Consider the following 21,374-nt stretch of genomic DNA (forward strand, 5'->3'; position numbering starts at 1 on the left):
AGCCAAATTTTCAAAGGGACTTCTATCCAACCTCCAAATTTGCATCTGTAACTTTGTGAGCATAACTATTTTTGTGCTAAATAACCTGAATTTGTACAAGCAAGTGACACAGGTGAGGAAAAAGACATCTATTCCCTCTATTATCTACACGATTTGTACATGCAAAACTGTAGGTGTTTGTTCAGAGGCTTTTTCTGAAAATCTCGTTACCTTAACACCAATAAACAGCAATATGATATGTTTTCCCCATTCCTGTGATCTGTTTAACAGATTTACGCAGCTCCTGCATAGATTCTTGGAACTCATTTGTTAGTTTTACCCTATTTTAAAGCTGCAAACAGATTTTTTTTCTGCACACTTAGAACAACTGTTTAATTTTGGTTTGCCACTTTTCAAACATTTTTGTACATTCTGGCTGTTAAAGCAAAAAAGAGCCAGTAAAACTTATGATAAATTAACAGGCTACTCACAAGAGCAATCACTTATCCTCAACTTTAGCAGACACGGTGCCAGATGTTTACAGGAATTTAATCAAAATTCTCATCAAAAATGAAATGAGTGGATTTTACAGGAAGTTTAATTAGAGTGGTCAAACCACCCAGTGTGACTTGCTTGATTTGATTAAAGTAATAAGGAGCATGTTTAATGAGAAATGGATTAATTCATTCAAATAATCGGCTTTATCAGAGGTGCTAAACAGTGTGTGTGTGTGTGTGTGTGGGCGATATATATTAAATAACAGAACACAGGTCTTTAGTTTCATTCTCTTGCTGAGATCTCTCTCTCATTCAGAAAGTTTAGTAGGGATCACAGCTACAGATCGAGTTAGTAGCTACTTAGTAATTAACTAGATAAGTAACTGAAGAAACTCAGACACAATCTCTACCATAAAATGAAGCAGTTTGCATTCACTTTTATTTTTCATTATCTTCCCTCTGACCCAGTGACATTTTAGGGAGTCTCTGTTCAATCCACTGGAAATTTGTTTGGACACCTGGAGCGGTGATATTTTGTTCCTGGAGCAGAATAGTGTTTACCTATGAACCCCATAATGGCTTGTGATGGGAGGTCTGTGGTGAAACCGCTAAGCAGGAAACTACAATTCCCCATTGCCCCCTCCCCACTGAACATCTTCTTTCCCCTGGCTAGGTAGAAGGAAAGACCCTGGCCCAGGAAATGACAAGGCACTTCTGACAGGGGAAAATGATTCCCATTAGCCACATTCCCACTGCACTTCCCTTTTACCTGGCCATGTAAGAGGAAGGACCTGACCCAGAAAGTGATTGGGCACTCTCGGGAAATAGCAGTCACCTGGTGAGCCAGAAGCTGGAAAGCAGCCAGTTGCAGGGACCTCCCAGGAAATGCATGCAGGGCTGCATGTGGAACAGGCTGCTGGACATGACAGCTGGGTGCAAGTCTGTATGAAGAATATGAGTAGAGGTCTACTTGAATTGTAGGGGTCTACTTAAATTCCATGCCACCTTTACTTCTTTTCTGCTGCTGCTGGCTGGCAGTGCTGCCTTCGGAGATGGGCACCTGGGCAGCAGCCACTGCTCTGCCTTCAGAGCTGGGTGGCTGGAGACCAGATTTCATGGTCCATGATGCAATTTTCATGGCTGTGAATTTGGTAGACCCCCCTCCTCATGAGGGAGTAGCATAGCTGGGCAGGGAGCCAGTGCAAAGGGGCCCCAAGGAGAGACACACCATTAAGCGATTCTGGCCTGGAAATCCACAAACTCCCATTTCCTTGAACAGAGACTGGACTGGAGAGGGCACCCCAGGCTATAGGTCTGAAGAGCCCTAATTCTTGATTGGGCTGCCGCAGGAGGCCCAACCAGAACCGCTATTGCTCATCTTGAACTGTAACTGGTTAACCCTCTGTACCCAGGGTATTCGCCAGCTTCCCTTTTCCTGCCAGCCCTAGTAAAATACCCTTTCACTTTGCCTAGGTCTAGCTGCTGAAGCACTTTCAGGGCATGCCTGAGTCGTGGTACACCTGGCAGTCTACTGGTGCCTGAGGGGTTTGGTGTCCTGCAGCACTGAGCAACTATGAGAATTACAGGGCTTTCTCCCCCATCTGGCTTTAGCTGACCCTCTTCCCTGGTGTGTATCATGTGTCCCTTTCCCTGTCCTTTGCCCAGCACTTCATGACTCCCACTGTGCCCCTCATCCTCTTGTTCTACCCCTTTGCTTCCACCCCTCCTGCTGTTCTGTGCAGTGACTCCTGTTAAACCTCTCAACTTCCACTACTGGCCTGTCTCTCCTCTTGGGCCTCCCATACATTGTTGCCCCTTTGATTTCTGTTCTACTTGCTTCCCTTTAATCTGCCCCCAACCTGGTATTGTGGTGTCTCCCCTGCTTCAGGGAGGGATCCGTTAGTCCTAGGGGAGAGAAATGTGGGAGAAGGTGTAAGGCTGAAGGAAGACTGCAATTGCACAGTTAACTTGAACCCCTGCAATGGGCCAAATTCTGCCTTCTGACCTGCGAGTAGCTCCCAGGAAGTCAATGGATGTTCGGCTCCTTTGAAAATCAGTGACCTTCACATAGTGCCTAAATATGAATTTAGTTTCTGAAGTTTGCCAGGTTAGAAAGTTTTGGCCAAGACGTTTCAAAAATAGGTTGAAACAGAGGATTGATGTCTGAGATTTTAAAAGCTGTCCCTGGGGATTAAATGTAATGGGAGAGGAGTGGCTCTATCCCCTGCGCTGCTCTGAAAAACTCAACCTTGGGGATTACTTTTGCTGCCTCCCTTTAAACCACAATGAGATGGGCTCACAACAAAATCTGAGGATGTTTGGACTGTGCTCATATCTGAACTGTATGGCTGACCTATGTCTCTATCCAGACCTGAATCTCAACTTTGTGGCTCAGGCTCTTCTCTAGTAACAGGTGGCTTTAAATTTGTTACTAGCCTGAATCTCAATTTCCTAAAAATTCTATTCAGATTTTATTCTGATTGTGCAGAGAATAGGGGCATAGTTTGGACTGGACACACTTCAATCGCTGCTTCTAAGAAGAGGGGATAAGATAAGAATGAAATGCAATATGAATAGGTTTGGGGTCTATTGCTCAATTCACATGACAGTTATATGCCTGTCTCTCCCTCAGAAGGAGAAGAACAAGCCTCTAAGATTCCAATTTACCATTTTAATAATCACTTCCTCTTCCACACTTTTTTGCAAGGACTATCAGTTTTCAGGAATACTTTGCATTTCTGAAATATATAGTTAGTTTATTGATTATTGTCCGTAAAGATCAAATAACCATATGGCTTTTAGAAAAGGAGTACTTGTGGCACCTTAGAGACTAACCAATTTATTTGAGCACGAGCTTTCGTGAGCTACAGCTCACTTCATCGGATCCGATGAAGTGAGCTGTAGCTCACGAAAGCTCGTGCTCAAATAAATTGGTTAGTCTCTAAGGTGCCACAAGTACTCCTTTTCTTTTTGCGAATACAGACTAACACGGCTGTTACTCTGAAACATATGGCTTTTATTTTCCCTCAGACAAAGTCAATAACTTTAAGATTTATATGTTTGGATGAATTTACAAATATTTTAGAAAACAACACAGTATAACTGGGCCTGTGTAGTTTTAATGTGGAATCTTACTAGAAATGTATCAACAAAAATGTATGGACATTTGGATTCCTTTTTGAGCTTTTTAAAAAAATACCAAAATCCCACTACATTAGGTCCTGACGAGGAACACATTTCTGAGGCAACATAGATCTTCCACTAAATTTGCCAATATACTGTAGGTTTTCTTTCCCTTACAAAAGTAGTAACTCGGGTTGCAAGTAAAAAAGTATTATACCAGTCATGTATCATGGAACATTCAGTGTTAGTTGGGAATTCATTCTTTGGAAACAGATACCTAAATTTCACATCCAGGGAAGAATTCAATGCCCTTCTTCTCTTTATTGAAAGACACCAGGAAGATACTCAAGAGAGAGGATTAAGAGGGGATTTTAAAACTCACATTCCTCATCTTTGTGAAACTAGTATTTATCTGTGAACCTGAGCACGTCATATTTACCAAGTTTCCTTCAGCACACTCAAGAGATTTCCAAACATAGCATTATTGTGGATGCAGTAAATGTTTATCCCATGCATGTCTGTCACTATGGAATGACTTAGTGAATTTAGAAAAAAATATATTCTGCAAATCCAGGAGAAAGCTAGACTCCTCACCTCTCATGCTGTTCAAACACAAGCCACAGCTTGCTTCCAGGCAGAGTTTATCAGTAGGCTCTGCTATGGTGTCCAGTGAACAACTCTCAGAGTTGATATATGGGAACTGTTTGCAAAGGGTAAACTCTGGGTGAAAGCAAAATATTTGTTAAGAGTCTAAAAAGGCTGAGAATGTTTAAAGCCCTGGCTTTCATTAGCAACACGTTTAAGGAGCAGACATTGAAATATTGTTTCCAATGTTGATTCCTAGAAGCTTGAATCTACAATGTATCAATCACATACTGCAGTGAGTCATATTTAATCCAGTTCTCTGTTTCACTGAACCATGGCAATGCAATTTTCTGAAAGAAATGGAGATGTTTACAGAACTGTTAACAGCTCCTACCATTTACATGTCAGTGTTCTATTATGCTTCCATCACCATCACTCAAGGCTTGTACCTCATAAAACTTCTTCCATGTAATTAGGCAGATAGTTTCTGACTTGGCCACCTGGTTGTGAAGCCTGTCTCTTCAATAATGTGTTTCTATGCTATTTCAAATCTGTAAGATTCAGACACCGACCATGTCAAGTGCCGGAAAGTAGAAATGTAACAGATTAACAGCAAAACTCATTTCTCATGTGCAAGTGGATAATGCTACAGTATAACCAATGAACAGACTTAAAAAGTATGAAAATAGTTGTAGATGTGGATGCCCAGTGGTTACATGATGAAATGCTGCTTCTGCCTCTCATAGAAAACCTGGTGAGCAAAAGCATCTCTTGATGTTTGTCCTTTGCTTCCCTTATTTAAACGTTGGCATGGGGGACCGTTGAAACTTAGAGGATTGTTTCTATATCTTTTTCTATGACAGTGAGCTAGGAAAAACCTTAGTCTATAAATGGAGCAAGCTTGTTAAACATGCGAGTTTGACAGATTAACCAGGGGAAGTATCATATCTCTCCTCACACACACAAGAGGCATTAATCAAAAATATATGGTTTTAGCAAGGATGTTTGGTGGAAACAGAAGAAGAAAATAAGTCAGCTATCATTCAAGATTTTCAAAAAGGCACTCTGCTTCCCCCACTGCTAAATTACACCAGAGAAGGCAATTACCTTTTCATTTTTCCTCTCCTCTGCTTTGCAGGAGGTGTTGGTTGGGCTGGAAGTCACCAAGCTGCTGACTGGCCCATTTCCTGCCTCCCCGTTCAAGTTGGCCGCACTGACATTTGGAGGAGTAATGGCGGCTGCTGCTGAAGTGAGAGGAATGATGGGCCTGGCACACTGTGCTCCAGGAATAACTTGGACAGGGGACTGGTGGACGTGTTGTGGAGAAGCCATGGAGTGTGATCTAACCACAGTGGCTGGGAGACGGGATGGAGAGTTCTGGGTTCTCAGTGGTGAGACAGTTGCCGTGGGCCGCTCTGGTACCTGGGCAGAAGGGTGTGCTACTGAAGAATAACAGGGGGAAAACAAAGCAAAGAATGCAGCTTGTAAGTACAGACACAGGTCAAAGTAACAGATAATTTTATTTACTTTATGATAAACTTACTTTACTCCCTAGTGTTAAACTGCTCACAGGAGAGGTAAAAGTTTGTCTTAACATCAGAATGTATTGTACTGGAAGAAGAGTGGGGCAAAATTTTTCATCCAAACCTATTTTTGCTGAAAAATGCAGATTCAGGTCAACCAAAACATTGTGTGAATTTGTGTCGACTTTGGCCAACTGTTTCAGTCAAAGAAAAGATTTCAGTAATGTCTAAATCAATCATTTTGACATGTATAAAAGTGACACTTTTTGGTTTTCTGGGCTAGATTCATAAGGGCACAAAAATGAGCAAGTTGTGGTGCTGCCAGCCTCCCTTGAACCCCAACAGCCCCATGCGTAGGGCACGCACTTAGGACATAGGAGACAGGTTCGCATTCCCACTCTAGAGCAGGGCCTTGAACCCAGGTGAGTGTCCTAACCACCAGGCTATTGGCTATTCTGATGTAGTTTTCTCTCAGTCTATCCTGCTGAAGCTGTTCTACTTTGTATAAAATACCTGAATGGTCATTAGACCCCCAGACAGAGAATGAGAGTGACTTTATAGCCCATGGTTAGAGTACTTACCCGGGAATGGGGACAGGTCCTTGCCCCAATAAAAATTTAAGTATTTTATACGAAGTGGAACAGCCTTAAGGGAGAGTGAAAGAAACCTACCGTACTCTAGGATAGCCTGTAGCCCCATTCCCGCATGGGGATTCAAACTTAAGTCTCCTGTCTCCCACCTCCCGGGTGAGTGCCCTAGCCACTGGGATTTCAGGTATAAGAGTGTGTGTAGGGAGGATGGAAGACAGCACCACTACCAACAAAAAATATGGGGTTCAGGTCAAACAGATTTTTTTCTCCAATTTTTCAGAATTGCCAGTGAATCAAAAAATCAGTTATGTGGCTCTACCTGAAAGTCTTTCCCTCATATGAAACACACAGTGTTTTAAAATAAAAACCCACAATTCCCACCACATCTTGTAAACAGCTCACTGAGTGTACTGTTGACTTCTACAATCATTGAGTGTCCATGGTATTTACTCTTCAAAGTAAACACAAATATACTCCATTTTAAAAATAAATTCCTACTTCACTCTAATAGTTACTGTTAACTTCTTGATCATTTCTGGAGCTCTCAACTGTTAAACCTATATCAGCAGGGACTAATTTAGATTATTAAAACTGATCTTGTATTTTTGAAATGTGATTTAAAGAAACCAAAAACTGTACTATATTTTAGCCTTAACAACATGCATCGGCACTTTAAAAAAGAGAATAACAAATTACTATGCTGTTCAAGACAAGTCAAGTAGTGCCAATCATTAAAGCACGTTTGAGATCAGCTTTGTTTCTGCCAGGAAAGTCCTAAAGGGACTATGCAAAATCATTTAGTATTCCTTCCCCAGATAGGTGAACTCCACTTCACCTCAGCAGATCACCACCAAGAACCAGAGAACTGCTGCTCATCTATATAACAATAACTACAACACACTGACTATCAATGCCAGATCTCCAAAGATCCAGGAAACTACAGAATGCTTTATGTAGGGGGGACGGATAGCTCAGTGGTTTGAGCATTGGCCTGCTAAACCCAGGGTTGTGAGTTCAATCCTTGAGGGGGCCATTTGGGATCTGGGGCAAAAATTGGGGATTGGTCCTGCTTTGAGCAGGGGGTTGGACTAGATGACCTCCTGAGGTCCGTTCCTACCCTGATATTCTATGATTCTATGTGTCAAAAAGTAAAGCACAGAGCTCCAGTTTCATTTCCATGCCTAAGGCTTTTCTGATCTCCAGGTGGGTTCATTGCTTTGTACAGTGGAGAAGAATATGCCAGAGTAGGCATTCCCAACACTTAAACAATTCGGTAGTTCTCTTAAAATCCCCTTTCTTAAGAATACTTTTTATGCAGCACTAAAACCAATCTGTGGAGTTCTGTCATGGGATATTACTGATCAGCATTATTCTAGTAAAATTCTAAAAAGGATTTTCTATTCATATCTGTCAGAACAGCACCTGCTCTTACATTGCTAGGGTTTAAAATGGCAAAGGGCATCACCCCCATGCTCAGTGTATAAAGTGATCACCATCTGAGGTCATGAAGCAATTCCACCCCTAATATTATTCCCATGTAATACACACAACACTGGATGCCTATTGAGATTTTTTTTAACGTCTTCTTGAAGCATCAGATATTACCCACCTTTGGAAGGTAATCAACTAGATGGACACCTGTGCTAGATGGACACCTGATATATTCCAGTACAGCAACTCCTATGTTGGTATGATTCTCTTTTCCAGTTATTCCCCGATCCAACAGAGTTTTTTTTTAATCAATGTCGAATTTAGCAATCCACCAAACTGTCACTTATTTGTCTTGAATTTTTTTTGTAACCTTGTCCTCTGGGAAGAGTAAGGGTCCACGAATTCAGATTTTCTCCAGGTTGTCATTTTCTTTTTTACTGGCTTCCCTACCTCGATCACCTAACAACATGTAATGAAATATATGGACCATATCCAAATACAAGTTAGAAATGGTTAAAATTGATTTACTCCCACCTAACTCATCCCCTCCCAATCTTTATGTACAAATTGTATTTGTGGGTAGGCTAATCAAGCAGCACACTTGTTTGGGCTTTGTGTAAAGTGCAAGCCCTCTACAAGCATAAGGCCAGTGTTCAAGGTCTGAAAATATTGCTAAAGCCAGATTGGTTTCCAAGGTGAAATGGTATTTCTATAGATCTCTGGGATAAGAATACAAATGATGGAACTTCATTGCATGCTGCTACCCTCCTCTAGATTTAAGGTTGATTCAATAGTCATACTGACATGCATTATTTAATACAGGCGCCAGCATTTCTAGGCTTGAAGGAAACTGACAGTGCCAAAAACAGCAAAAGAAATGGTTAGAGAAGACTCCGCTGTAAGCAAGGCTTCGACAGTCTATTGTTGTCTTTGCTCTGAACATCTGTGGGTTTGGATTGTGCTGTGTCCATCATGCTATTACTTAGCAATGTTCACTGAAGACTGTTTTTGTTCTGGACGGCTCATATTTCATTTTCTGTATATTTCTACATTAGTGGATTTGTGAAAAAATTGATTTGTTATTCACGTATGAGGCAAGCCAACAAGAGCATGACTTGAATATTGTATAATTTTCTTTCATTGGAAGTACCTTCATTTTTTTTAAGACATAGGATTAAGTGTCTTCACTCTCCAGGGACGAGATGCAGATGAGCTCTGTAGGATTTGGGCTACTGAACAGCAGCCTATTATGGCCATTGTGGATTGGCGAAAGCGAAATTGCACTGGAGTATTCCTTAAATCAACGTTGGAAATTCTGCTAATTTTCCCCTTTACTCTGTGAGTTACATATTGTGTATGATATATTGTTGTTGTTTTTTCTGAGGTTTCAAAATAAACCTCAAATACCCATGGAAAGTATGAGAAGCACAAAAAATGAAGTGGCAGGAGAACTATATTTCCTGAGTTATTTTGCTCTCTGACTACTCTGCATGCCAAGATGTTGGAAGGATATTGAGATGTGGTCTCAAAACCACATGGGACAAGGAGAACGCAGGGAATGCTGGCAGGTAGCTTCTGAAGGCAGAAGGTAGCTACAAGGATTAGCTGAGAGATGGGAAAAGGAGGGTCTAATGCATCTACCTGGGCTAAAATTATCCTGCAACGACATCCTGTCTTAGCTCCATGAGAATACTTCTTTATGGCAGCATGGCCATTTGAAGCAACAGGAGCTGCCTGAAAGGTTCCAGAGAGCCAAAGATATATTATACTGCCAGATCTGTGTAAACTGATGCTAACTTGGTTACTATTACAAGATACATGACATAGTGACATATTTAATGCTACTTTCCAACAAGCACTTCATTCCTGCCTCCTGAGCCTTCCCAAACCATGAATATGTTTCAAATCATGCGTAGTCTAACTACAACAGCTGCTGGTGACTAGACAAGCGATGGAGAGAAAATCTGGAGAACTTGCTGATCTGTTCATCTGAGGAAGAAGTAAGCACTTACAAAACATTGATAAGGGACTCAAAGGGACACAAGGAGAACACTATGGCCAGCAGACTTACAGACAAAAGAAAGAAGAAATTGTTTAAATCTATTAGGAACAAAAATAATCATAAAATAATCATAAGAATGGTACTGGGCCATTGCTAGATGGTAATGGTAAAATTATCAGTAATAATACAGAAAAGGAAGACACATTCAATAGATATCTCTGTTCTGTATTTGGGGGGAAAACGGGTAATGTATGTGATGTTACACCCCATATTCTTCATAGAAATATGGTTATGATATGAATATGGCCTAACTACATATTTTATGCAAGATGCGTCTTGTAAGGTTTCATTGGAAAGGTTATGATTTACTGAATGTGATTATCCAGCTTGTATGCATGTATCATTTCTGTATTTAAAGTTAGGCATAATGGCTATGTAACAATTACAACTGTGTGTGTATTTGGGAGACACCCACCAGACAACAGGCCATCAGCTTTGATGGGCCATTAGGAAGAAACAATAAGACTTTAAAGATACAAATCTCTCTCCCTCCTGAGAGGTGTCCTGGGACGTAGCTGTGACACTACTAGGTCAGGTGGTCCTGCTGCCTGGTACTAAACACAATCTTGGACTTCTAGTAATTTTCCACCAAAAGGAGGGGGCAGTCAAGACTGGGAAACAAAAGATTCCAGCCTTATGTAAATCTTATTTAAGGTTGGGGAGTAAGGCAAACAGGACTCTTCTCCGTTTCCTTCCTGCCCAAGAAGAAAGTCTGCTAAAAGTACCTGAAGAGACAAATTTCAGAGTAGCAGCTGTGTTAATCTGTATTCACAAAAAGAAAAGGAGTACTTGTGGCACCTTAGAGACTAACAAATTTATCTGAGCATAAGCTTTCGTGAGCTACAGCTCACTTCATCGGATGCATGCCACTGAATGGTCTTGCCTGGGTGTGTGCTGGAAGGGGGCTTGAGAGCCTGGCACAGCAACCCAGTGCAAAGGAAACCCAGGCTAGCAGGGCAGGAGGGATGGGTGGGACCCCAGAACATCAACTGACATCCCAGAAGTGAGGGTCCAACCTGTCACAATGTAGTCATATATAACAACACTTTCTATTCTGCTAGTTTCTTAGGAGGATGATAAACTGTAGCAACTAAAGTTAGACATTTCTAAATCAGCAGGTCCAGATAGCTTGCATCCAAGAGTTTTAAAAGAGCTGGGTGAGAAGCTTGCTGGACTGTTAATGCTGGTTTTCAGTAAGTCTTGGAACGCCACAAAAGTTCAAAAGACTGGAAGAAAGTTAATGTTGTGCCAAGGATAAACAGGATTACCCAGGTAATTATAGGCTGTCAGTCTGACATCAATCCTGGGCAAGATAATGGAGCAGCTGATACAGGACTTGATTAATAAAGAATTAAAGGAGGATAATATAATTAATGCCAATCACCAAGGGTTTATGGAAAATAAATCCTGTCAAACTAACTCAATATATATTTTATGAGATTACTACCTTTATCAAAGTTGTAGTGTTGATGTACTATACCTAGACTTCAGTGAGGCATTTGACTTGGTACCACATGACATTTTGATTAACAAACTAGAAGATATAAAATTAACATGGCACATACTGTATGGACTAAAAGCTGGCTAACTGATAAGACTCAAAATGTAAATGTAAACAGGGAATCAGAGGTGTATTTCTAATGGGGATCAGTTCTTGGCCCTACATTATTTAACATTTTTATTAATGACCTGGAAGAAACAAAGTCAGCACTGATACAGTTTGCAGATGGCACAAAAATTGTCAGAATAGTAAATAATGAAGAGGCCGGGTCACTAACACAGAGCAATTTGAATCGCTTGGTAAGCTTGGCTTAAGGAAACAGTATGTATTTTAATATGGCCAAATGTCAGCGTATACATGTAGGAACAAAGAATGTAGGCTATATTTGCACAATGGGGGCCTCTATCCTGGGAAGCAATGACTGTGAAAAAGACTTGGGGGTCACAGTGGATGATCAGCTGAACATGAACTCCCCATGTGATGCTGTGTCCAAAAGCACAAACAGGGAATCTCGAGTCGAAGTATTTGGCAATGGTGCGACCATTGCTAGAATACAGTGTCCCATTTTGGCTGTCCACAATTCAAGAATGATGTTGATAAATTGGAGAGGGTTCAGAGAAGAGCCACAAGAATGGTTAAAGGATTACAAAACATGCCTTATGGTGACAGACTCAAAGAGCTCAATCTACTTAGTTTAACAAAGAGAAGGTCAAGGAGTGACTTCTTTACAGTCTAAGTAACTACACTTAGTAACTCCTTACTAAGTAAGTAAGGAGAGTGGTCACTTTGGATAAGCTATTACCAGCAGGAGAGTGAGTTTGTGTGTGTGGTTTTTGGAAAAAAAGGGGTGGGGGGTGAGAAAACCTGGATTTGTGCTGGAAATGGCCCACCTTGATTATCATACACATTGTAAGGAGAGTGATCACTTTAGATAAGCTATTACCAGCAGGAGAGTGGGGTGGGAGGAGGTATTGTTTCAGGGTCTTTGTGTGTATATAATGTCTTCTGCAGTTTCCTCAGTATGCATCCGATGAAGTGAGCTGTAGCTCACGAAAGGTTATGCTCAAATAAATTGGTTAGTCTCTAAGGTGCCACAAGTACTCCTTTTCTTTTTGCGAATACAGACTAACATGGCTGTTACTCTGAAACCTACACAGGGAATGAATATTCAATAATGGGCTCTTTAATCTGGCAGAGAAAGGTACAACATGATCCAATGGATGGAAGTTGAAGCTAGACAAATTCAGACTGGAAATAAGGAGTATATTTTTAGTAGTGAGAGTAATTTAGAACAATTTACAAAGGATTGTGGTTGATTCTCCATCACTGGCAATTTTCCAATCAAGATGGGATGTTTTTCTAAAAGATACACTTTAAGAATTATTTAGGGGAAGTTCTATGGCCTGTGTTATACAGGAGGTCAGACTAGATGATCACAGTGGTTCCTTCTGGCCTTGGAATCTATGAATCTTCTCTCTGAACTACAAAAAAATTAATTATGATAATTAGATTACATTGTAGAGTGACTTCTATGCATGTAAAGATATGCCACTATGCGTAACAACCAAAGAAATAGAGTGCATGCTGCTTTTCAATAAAATAAGATTTAGATTCATGGGTATTTGATTACTTTTCCACTTGGCCTGTGTTAAAAGGAGGTCAGACTAGATGACCGTAATGGTTCCTTCTAGCCTTAATCTGAGCATCTATGCTTTATATTGTAGCATACCTTGTCTAGTCTGTTCCGAATCTAAAATCTTCAGTTGCCAGCATTCCCAGTACTTCTCTAGCTCAGTCTTTAAACACAAGGGCTCAAGTCACCATAAAATATTAAAAACAAAACAGCTTTACATTTTGCCACAAAAATCTACCATGTAATTTACTTTTAATTCACTCAACATTGCAACTATTTAACATCAGGAAGGCAGCATAAATTCTGCTCTGGAAAACCCATGCTTTGCATCAAAAAGGAAAACTAGGAACAACAATGGCCCCCTGCTGTGCCAACCTCTTATTCACATTTCAAAGAGGTGGCACTATTTTTTGGATATCTTCCTTTGCCACCAGTGCTGAGTCCTCTTCTGCCTAACATAGAACTTTCATCCTTGAAGCCCAGTTCCTTAATTTTAAGTCACATATTACTTCCTTTGTGATAAGTGCAGTATTTTTTTTGTCAGTAAGCCAACTGGACTTAGAAACGTTAATCTTCTTAGTATGCAGGATGCTTTATTCTCTAAAATAAATTATGTAAATATTTGTAACCACTGTAATCTATTTCAGCTGTGACAACAGCACAATCTGATAAACACAGCATATTTCCCAGAGATCAATAGAAGTCTGTAAATATTACAAGCAATAAAACATATCCTATTACAGATGGCTGAACTTTGACTAAAATGGAAGACTTGCAAAGGAAACCTGAAGGTACAATAGGATTCCAGTGGCTTGTTCATGAGGGATACAATGTCAAATTCTGAGAAGGTAAGGCAAGAGGCGTTAGGGAGCCTATACATACCCATCTGCATGGCACTGCGAGTCTGGCTGACCATTTGCTGGGCTGAATACCTCATGCAGTTATTCATCTGAGGAGACACTGTCTGTTGTTGGAGATGTGTCTGAGGTGCAGTGATTGGAACAACAGGTCTGACAGCAGTGGCCGTATTTGTAAGACTTGCACCTCCTGGGTGAACAGCTCCTGGGGATCCTTTTATTGTCTGAGCCCCACCTGCTAAGCTATTCCTGGGCTGGCCACCTCCTACAGGCACTCTAAAGAGAAAGGAAGTGTAATGTGAAAACTCTGTTACGACATAGTTACTCATCTACTGCAGTGATTGCCATAAACTACCAGAAGTCCCCTGAAGTGGAACATGATACAAATTAAGGTAGTAAAATAAAATGAAGTTTAAGGTTAAGTATTATATTTTGTTTATGTTTCCCAGAAAAATATGTATTTTGGTGGAATTCTGCACCTTCTCCACTGCTCCCCACACGGGGGAATCTCTCAAGTTTGAATGTTCAGCACAAGATACAAATGTTATAGGAACAGAAAGATCACCTTTTTTTCTTCCATTAACTTGTTTGAAATCCAGAATTCCTGCTTTAATTTATTCTAATAGGCATCTACATATTACCAAGTAAATCCAGAAGAAACAGATGTCGCCAAAATGCTGTTTTGCACAGCAAGGCTATTTTTGCAACTGGCAATGGAAAAATAATTAAAATGAGCCATGAAGATATTAATGTAGGGCCTGAGCTCCATGCAAATTTATATGGAAAAAAAGATGGGCAGTACCAAATCCCTACAGTCTGCCTGTAGAATCAGAATGATGATGTTCAGGTTTGGACTGGGAGCCTCAATAACAGCTGGTTTGGTTGGCTTTGAATTTTCACATGAACCATTCACCCAGTTCTAATTCAGAAGCATGATAAGTGAGCCCAGAGCTAGGTGAGCTCAACTGACCTTACTGGAAGGGAGATCTGTTTACAAGCAAACAACGAATCCCCCTACAAAACCCAGCCCTAACAGCTCACCCGCATTGTACACATGTCCCTTCTCGTACCTGCTTGGCCCTGGAAACCCTTTGATTATCCACGTTGTCTGGGCAAGCAGAGAGGAGGATGCAGGGCCAAGACTATTTCTTCATGCAGCCAGCTCATCAGAGCCCTGTTGCCCTGCTGACCAAGGTCTTCACCAGGGGTGGGCCCTCGGGCATAGGCATACTTTGACTTCTATCCTGGGGCCAGCAGGGATTGGGCCCCACATGGCAGGGTCCAGGGAGGCAGCACCACCTCCACCCTCTGACTCACCTCGGCAGGCCACCTGTCTGGGCTGTGTGTGGTGGGGTTCAGCACCAAAAGTTTGAAAACCGCTCAGGGTACAGAGAGGGGGTAGCTAGGGGCTGTATGCGGGAGGGAGGGTAATGCAGGGTGGAGGGAGAGGGTTGCTAGGGGCTGTGTGAGGGCAGGGGGGGTCGCTCAGGGTGCAGGGAGGGGGTGTAGCTAGGGGTTGTGTGCAGGGGAGTAGCTAGGGTGCAGGGAGGGGTTAGCTTGTTGCTGTGAGCAGGCAGGGGGGTAGCTCAGGGTGCAGGCAGGGGGTAGCTATGAGCTGTGTGCAGGCGGGGGCGGGGTAGCTCAGGATGCAGGGAGAGGAGTAGCTAGGGGCTGTGCACCAGGAGGGCTCCCCTATGGTCACTGCTCCCCAATGGCTCTGCCGGCCACAGAGCTGGGTCCCCCTGCCTCGGGGGCTCTTACTAGCTGCGTGAGCTGAGGAGCGGCAGCCACAGCCCCGGGCACCAACAGCAGGTGAGGGAATGACGAGGCTGTCTGCTTCATGGTACCAGCCAGAGCAGCTGCCCGCACTGACCGATTCTGGCTTCCCACTTCTGACCTGGCCAAGGGCAAATGGCTTTGGTGCTATTCTGTTCTCATTGCCTTCCTTTGTCCACCTCACTGCACTGAGAGCCACAAGAGGAGGAGAGAGAAGAGGGTTATGGGCAGAACATGAGGACATGACACGGGAGGGTGGGGAGAGAACTAATAGGGCTGGAGAAAATGGAGGGGAGAGATTGCAGGGAACAAGACCAAGGAAGAGGAGATAATGGAGGGGAGGGAAGACCAGGCTGTAGGAGGCTGGATGGGTGAGTGGACTTTAGAGAGAGAAATAGCTTAAGTGTAATAGGACAGAGAGAGGAGAAAGGAGGAGAGGGAGGGGAAACACTGAACATACAAATTAAACAGAGTGAAAGGCCAAACCAGAGAAGAAAATATTAAGTCCTAAAGAAAGAGAGTGAAGGGGGGAAAACAATTAAAAAGGAATGAGGCTGAGGGAAAGCATGGACACACACGCTAAATGAGAGGATGCAAGAAGCTACAGTCAAAACATGTGAAGACAGGAAGATAAACAAGAGAACGAAGAAAAATAATAGAAACAGATTCCTACATTTTTTCACTTTGTGTAAAGTTTGCCAATTTATGTTGTTTTGAATCCATCCTCATGGTGGTGTAACTAGGTTTTTTTAAAACTGGAAAATCTTGAACATTTCCCCCACCACTTCCAGACAGGGAAGAGGTGACAGGCTGTCTAGGGTCCTTGCCACCTTTGGTTGCTATGTGTCACCCTCAATGACATTGTGCAAAGTGGACAAGTAGGAAATGAGATTCAGAGAGAGCTGGGTAAATCACCTGCAATAGGCTTGATTCACCAATATAGCAACATACACGTCCCTCTGCTCACAAGCAGAGATGCACCCCTGCAGGTTTAATAACACTGCTGGGGAATCAATAGGAACCCGCCAGCAGAGGGAGCCTGAGAGATACTTGAAATTAGTACATTTCCTGGGTACCCTGTCCCTGTCCCCAATTGGCCGTGCACAGCCCTCCACCCCGCCCCCCCAGCACACTCCTTTGTTTTGCTGGTTGGAGGAAAGGAAAACGGGTAAATCAAAGACTGTGACAAATGGGAGAGTTTGTTTATTATAGTATTTTTCTTGCTGTTTTCACTTAAGGTACTGCATATGTGAACAGACTGTTTTAATTACACGTTCATTTCTAATGGATCATAAAATGAATGATACAGCTCATGTGGTGCAGAAAGCATTTTTGCCTTTTAGCGCTTTTCAGTTTCTTATTCTAGCTATGACATGCTGCATTTAGCAAAGTCTTGCTGATCTGGATCACCAGTACCACAGCACGAACCTTTTACTTGTTAAGAGCTAAAGAGTCAAGTACCACAGGCAGCCAAGTTGGTGTATAAAAATCAGGTAAAGAAATTTAGATTAATGAATAATTCAGGAATTACAAAGCTACAACGTTAGTTCTTTTGGCCCTGAAATGCAACCTTAGACCATCAGCCAGACTACAGGTGGGGCAAAGTGAAAACAATGTTACAGTTATTCAGAGAGTCTAACCGATATTTATTTTGTTTTGGTTCAGGTTCCGATTCAATTGCAGTCAGTGTGTTGGGTTCAGTTCTGGTTCAAGCCATCACAAAAAACCCAAACAATGGTTCAGTTATCGGTTTGAACCAATTTGAATCAAATATCAATCTTACTGGAAGTAAATTCAAAAAAGAGAGTTGAAACTTAAAATTGAAACTATTTTGATTTTTTACCATTTATCTTCAACTTTACATTCATTTTCCTAGTGTTTTTATGTTGTCAAACAATTTTTTTTTATGAACAATTTGTTTGAGCAAACTAAAATAAGATCCTCTAATATTTGCTGTGTCATATTGGACTTCTGTGGTGAAAGGATAAATTTGAGTTTGGAGCCTGGGCCCTGCCTCAAGTGGGGCAACTGGTGGGAGGAAATGCCCCAGATACTGGAGATGGGTCAAAGGAGGCCTGCGTAAGGGGCGAAAGGGTTGGGGAGCCATTACCTTTTCCCTTGGGTTTGAAGAGTTATTGTTAACTTCTGGGACCAGGGAGGATTCTACCTCTTTCCTCCCCAGGGGCAGTCTCAGAGATCTGCCTCTGGGGCCCCCTGCTGCCTCATGTGGTATGCAGGCTGCTCCTAAACTTCCTCTCTCCCTTCCTACTCTTGTGGGATGGCCTCCTTCTGTTCTCATTCTCATGTCATTCTTTTCTCATTACAGTAGAACCTCAGAATTACAAACACCAGCATTATAAACTGACCAGTCAACCACACACCTCGTTTGGAACTGGAAGTACACAATCCGACTGCAGCAGAGACAGAAAAAAAAAAAAAAAAAGCAAACACAGTACAGTACTGTGTTAAACGTAAACTACTAAAAAAATAAAGGGAAAACAGTATTTTTCTTCCGCATAGTAAAGTTTCAAAGCTGTATTAAGTCACTATTCAGCTGTAAACTTTTGAAAGAACCACGATGATGTTTTGTTCAGAATTTTGAACATTTCAGAGTTACGAATAACCTCCATTTCCGAGGTGTTTGTAACTCTGAGGCAGAGGGAGATTACAGGTTTGTGGGACCGTGGGTCAGAGCAAGTGGGGGTCCCTCCCCCCATTTCTGCCTGCAGTTCCCTCCATCCCCCCAGCGCTTCTGCCAGGGAGCTAGATCAGGGCATGGGGGCTTCCCCTGCCCACCCAGTGCTCCTGCTGGGGAGCGGGGTCAGAGCGCGGGGGCTTGCTGTGGGCAGGCAGAGCAAGTTGGGGCATGCCCATTTTTCCAGGGGCCCCCCAATTGGCCGAGGCCCCTGGGCACGGGCCCCGTTGGCCCAGTGGCTAATCCACCACTGACTGATCTGAGGTTCTACTGTATACTTTCTAGTACCAGTCACATGTCTATTTATTTTGTTGTCTTGTTTTATAATGAAAATATGGTCACAGTAGTTTTTTTAGAATATTGAGCTTAATGCGGAACCTTTAACCCAGTAGCCCAATTTTTTTTTTAGTTCAGTTCCAATTCAGGTTAAGTAAGTAGGATAAAATTATACTTGAACCAGAACTGAACTGAAACAATACCAGTTTGAAATGGTTCTCTGGTTTGGTTTTGGTTTGACACCCTTCATTTACTTATGTTTCTCTTTACAATTTATGCTTGTCTTTAGTTTTCTATAAAATGCTGTCAGAAACAACCTTTGTTTTGGTTTTGCCAAACAAAACTCTGACCAATGAAACTTTGCAAAATCCAAAACTGTGTTTCTTCTCACTTCGTTCTATTTCTGAAACACAGATGGCTGAAACAGAATAATTTATCAAACTCTCCTTCTGCCTCTGAACTTTGGGGGTTTCTGATAAAATTGAACCTCCATTTAAATGACCCTGCAGTTTTGGTTTTACAAAACCAAAATACAAATGATGAGGTGTTGAAAAACAAACTACAATCTCTCCTTATTTTTCTCATCTCTATTGTAAAAACTCCTTTAGTTCCTTTTTTTGGATGTGGACTCCATAGCTCATAGGTTCTTTAAAATAATGGGATAAGCAATCCAGATAAACTGTAAATGTAGTAATTTTAAACAATTAATAATGTCTTTTGAAAGTGATTCTAAAATCAAAATCAACAAACCAAGATACCAAAGATGCTTTTGGGGAAGAGTGTAATTTAAAACTAGATCTCCCCATTTTTCATTTTTCTTTAGAAGTAGGAACCCCTGCTTCTATTCAGAGCTACCTAATGACCTCTGGCCAATGGTCCTCACCTGGAAACAGGAGTCACGTAATTGCCTGGAAAGACTCCAGACATTCCCGTTCTCAGAGATGTTCCCTTGAACCAGCCATCCTGACACTTCTCAATGACCCGATACATTTCACCTTTACGCAGTTCCAGCTCATCATTCTTCTGAGGCTTGTATGCATACAGAGCTAAGTAGCTGCAGGGAGAAGTTACACACATGCTGAGCAAATAGATGATGCCAAAACAAGTGACGTTCAGGTTCTTATTTCAGTCGAACAGTGCAGGAAAGCCCTGTGACACACATGCTGCTCAGAAACAATGACTAAAGAGGGGACATAATTGAGGTATACATAATAATGAATGGCACAGAGCTGGTTGATCAAATACTGCTATTCATCCTCGCTCACAATATGAGAACAAAGGGGATAGTTTATTTTATTAAAAGGTAGCAACTTTAAAACTGACACAGAAATACTTTCTCACACAATCACAATTAGCCAGCTGAAGTCACTGCCACAAAGTAGCACTGAAGCTAAGGCTTTAGCAGGATTCAGAAAAGGCTTAGATATACATATGGGTAGCAAGAATGTCCAGAGTTACAATATTAAGGATTTTTAAAAAGCCAAATGTCTGGAGAGGATATAAATTTGTATGTTTCAGAGCATGATCCAGCCTCTAACTATAGGGGTCAGGAAGAAACTTTTCTTTTGAGCAGATTATTTCACAAATGCCTGCTATAGGGTTTCTTCATCTTGTATTACCCTCGCCAGAAACAGGATACTGGACTAGATAGACCACTGGCCTGGTCCAATATGAGAATTCCTGTATTTCTCTGTGTGTGGATATGAGGATACTCTTTTAACAACTGTCTTAGGGCCAAACCATGGCATTCTTACTCAGGCAACACTCCCATTAAAATCAATGGGAGTTTCTCCATAGCAAGGCCTCAGAGTTGAGTTCTTTGTTTGCAGTATGCTTTTTGTATGCAGTATGCTTATAACCTTAGTCTTTATCTCAATATGCACAACTTAATCTTGGTCTCAATATCCATAACTTTTTATATATTTAATTATACTTTTATTTATTCCCTTTGTTTATGATCTTTCCTTTCATCTCTCTTATGTTCTTGCTTCATTACTTCAGGGACAAGACTCATGCTATGAAATACGACAACTTATAGCTGCTAAAATTAGTTCCAATGTTTGGGGAGATGCTTGTTGAAAATTCAGAATGATTGCTTGTACTTTGGGGGATAGCTAGGAAGCCTGTTAAGGAAAAAATAACAAGAACAACCACCCTGCAGCACCTTCTATCTTATAAAAATCAAGTTTTTTGACACTATCTCCTTGCCACCAATACAAAAGGAGATTTCCAATCATCCCTGTTTATGATTGCTCATTCCTGAGTGTTGTTTTGAAGGCAGTACAGAAGGACTAGAACAAATGGGTGAAGGCTGTGAAAACTGCATTTACCCTACAAAATGTAGCAGAATACCCTCATATTGAGGAAAGGTTAGAAGGGGTTCACTGCATACCTAGTAGCAGAGAAACAAAGAAATAATGAAAACTATAACCACAGTGACTGTAGACCTGCAACCAATAAAAATGATGCTTGGCTTTTTACTTCTGCTTCTTAGCAAATATAATTGAAGAAAAAATCCTATTAGTTTTTCCTATTCTATTCCTTTATGTTACCAGTAGATTTTTATTTTGCAGCCAGTAAATAAACAACAGTAATGAGTAGAATACAAAATATTTGATAACAGCTCCTCTGGGCATGCTTAGGTTGATGTACTTGGCTCCATTTACCATGTGCATGTGATATACTTATATTTCATTAGTCAACAGACAGGAGAAACCGTTCTGCATATTTTTTGTTCAGTCTGTATAATCACATAGCAATGATCAGCTCTATTGGTGCTCACCTGAAAGAAAACATGAGGCTGCATATTGTGACAAAGTTCCTCCTCTGCCTCGGTGGGTCCTGCA

General features: G+C 41.6%; 1 protein-coding gene across 4 annotated transcripts in view; it reads right to left on the reverse strand.

Annotated features, from left to right (window-relative positions):
• SH3RF3 (SH3 domain containing ring finger 3) overlaps positions 1-21,374 on the reverse strand; it is a 383,494-nt gene that overhangs the window by 34,675 nt on the left and 327,445 nt on the right. For 3 of the 4 annotated variants that reach the window (XM_073350770.2, XM_073350780.2, XM_073350750.2), the window contains 3 exons: positions 19,412-19,582; positions 13,807-14,057; positions 5,292-5,626 (listed from right to left, as the gene is read on the reverse strand). In XM_073350770.2, the coding sequence (XP_073206871.2) occupies positions 5,292-5,626; positions 13,807-14,057; positions 19,412-19,582 (757 nt within the window). The remainder of the gene's footprint in view (positions 1-5,291; positions 5,627-13,806; positions 14,058-19,411; positions 19,583-21,374) is intronic. The other variant, XM_073350759.2, reaches the window with a different exon arrangement.

The sequence above is a fragment of the Lepidochelys kempii genome, chromosome 1 (assembly GCF_965140285.1).
Source record: "Lepidochelys kempii isolate rLepKem1 chromosome 1, rLepKem1.hap1, whole genome shotgun sequence".
Classification (NCBI taxonomy): domain Eukaryota; kingdom Metazoa; phylum Chordata; order Testudines; family Cheloniidae; genus Lepidochelys; species Lepidochelys kempii.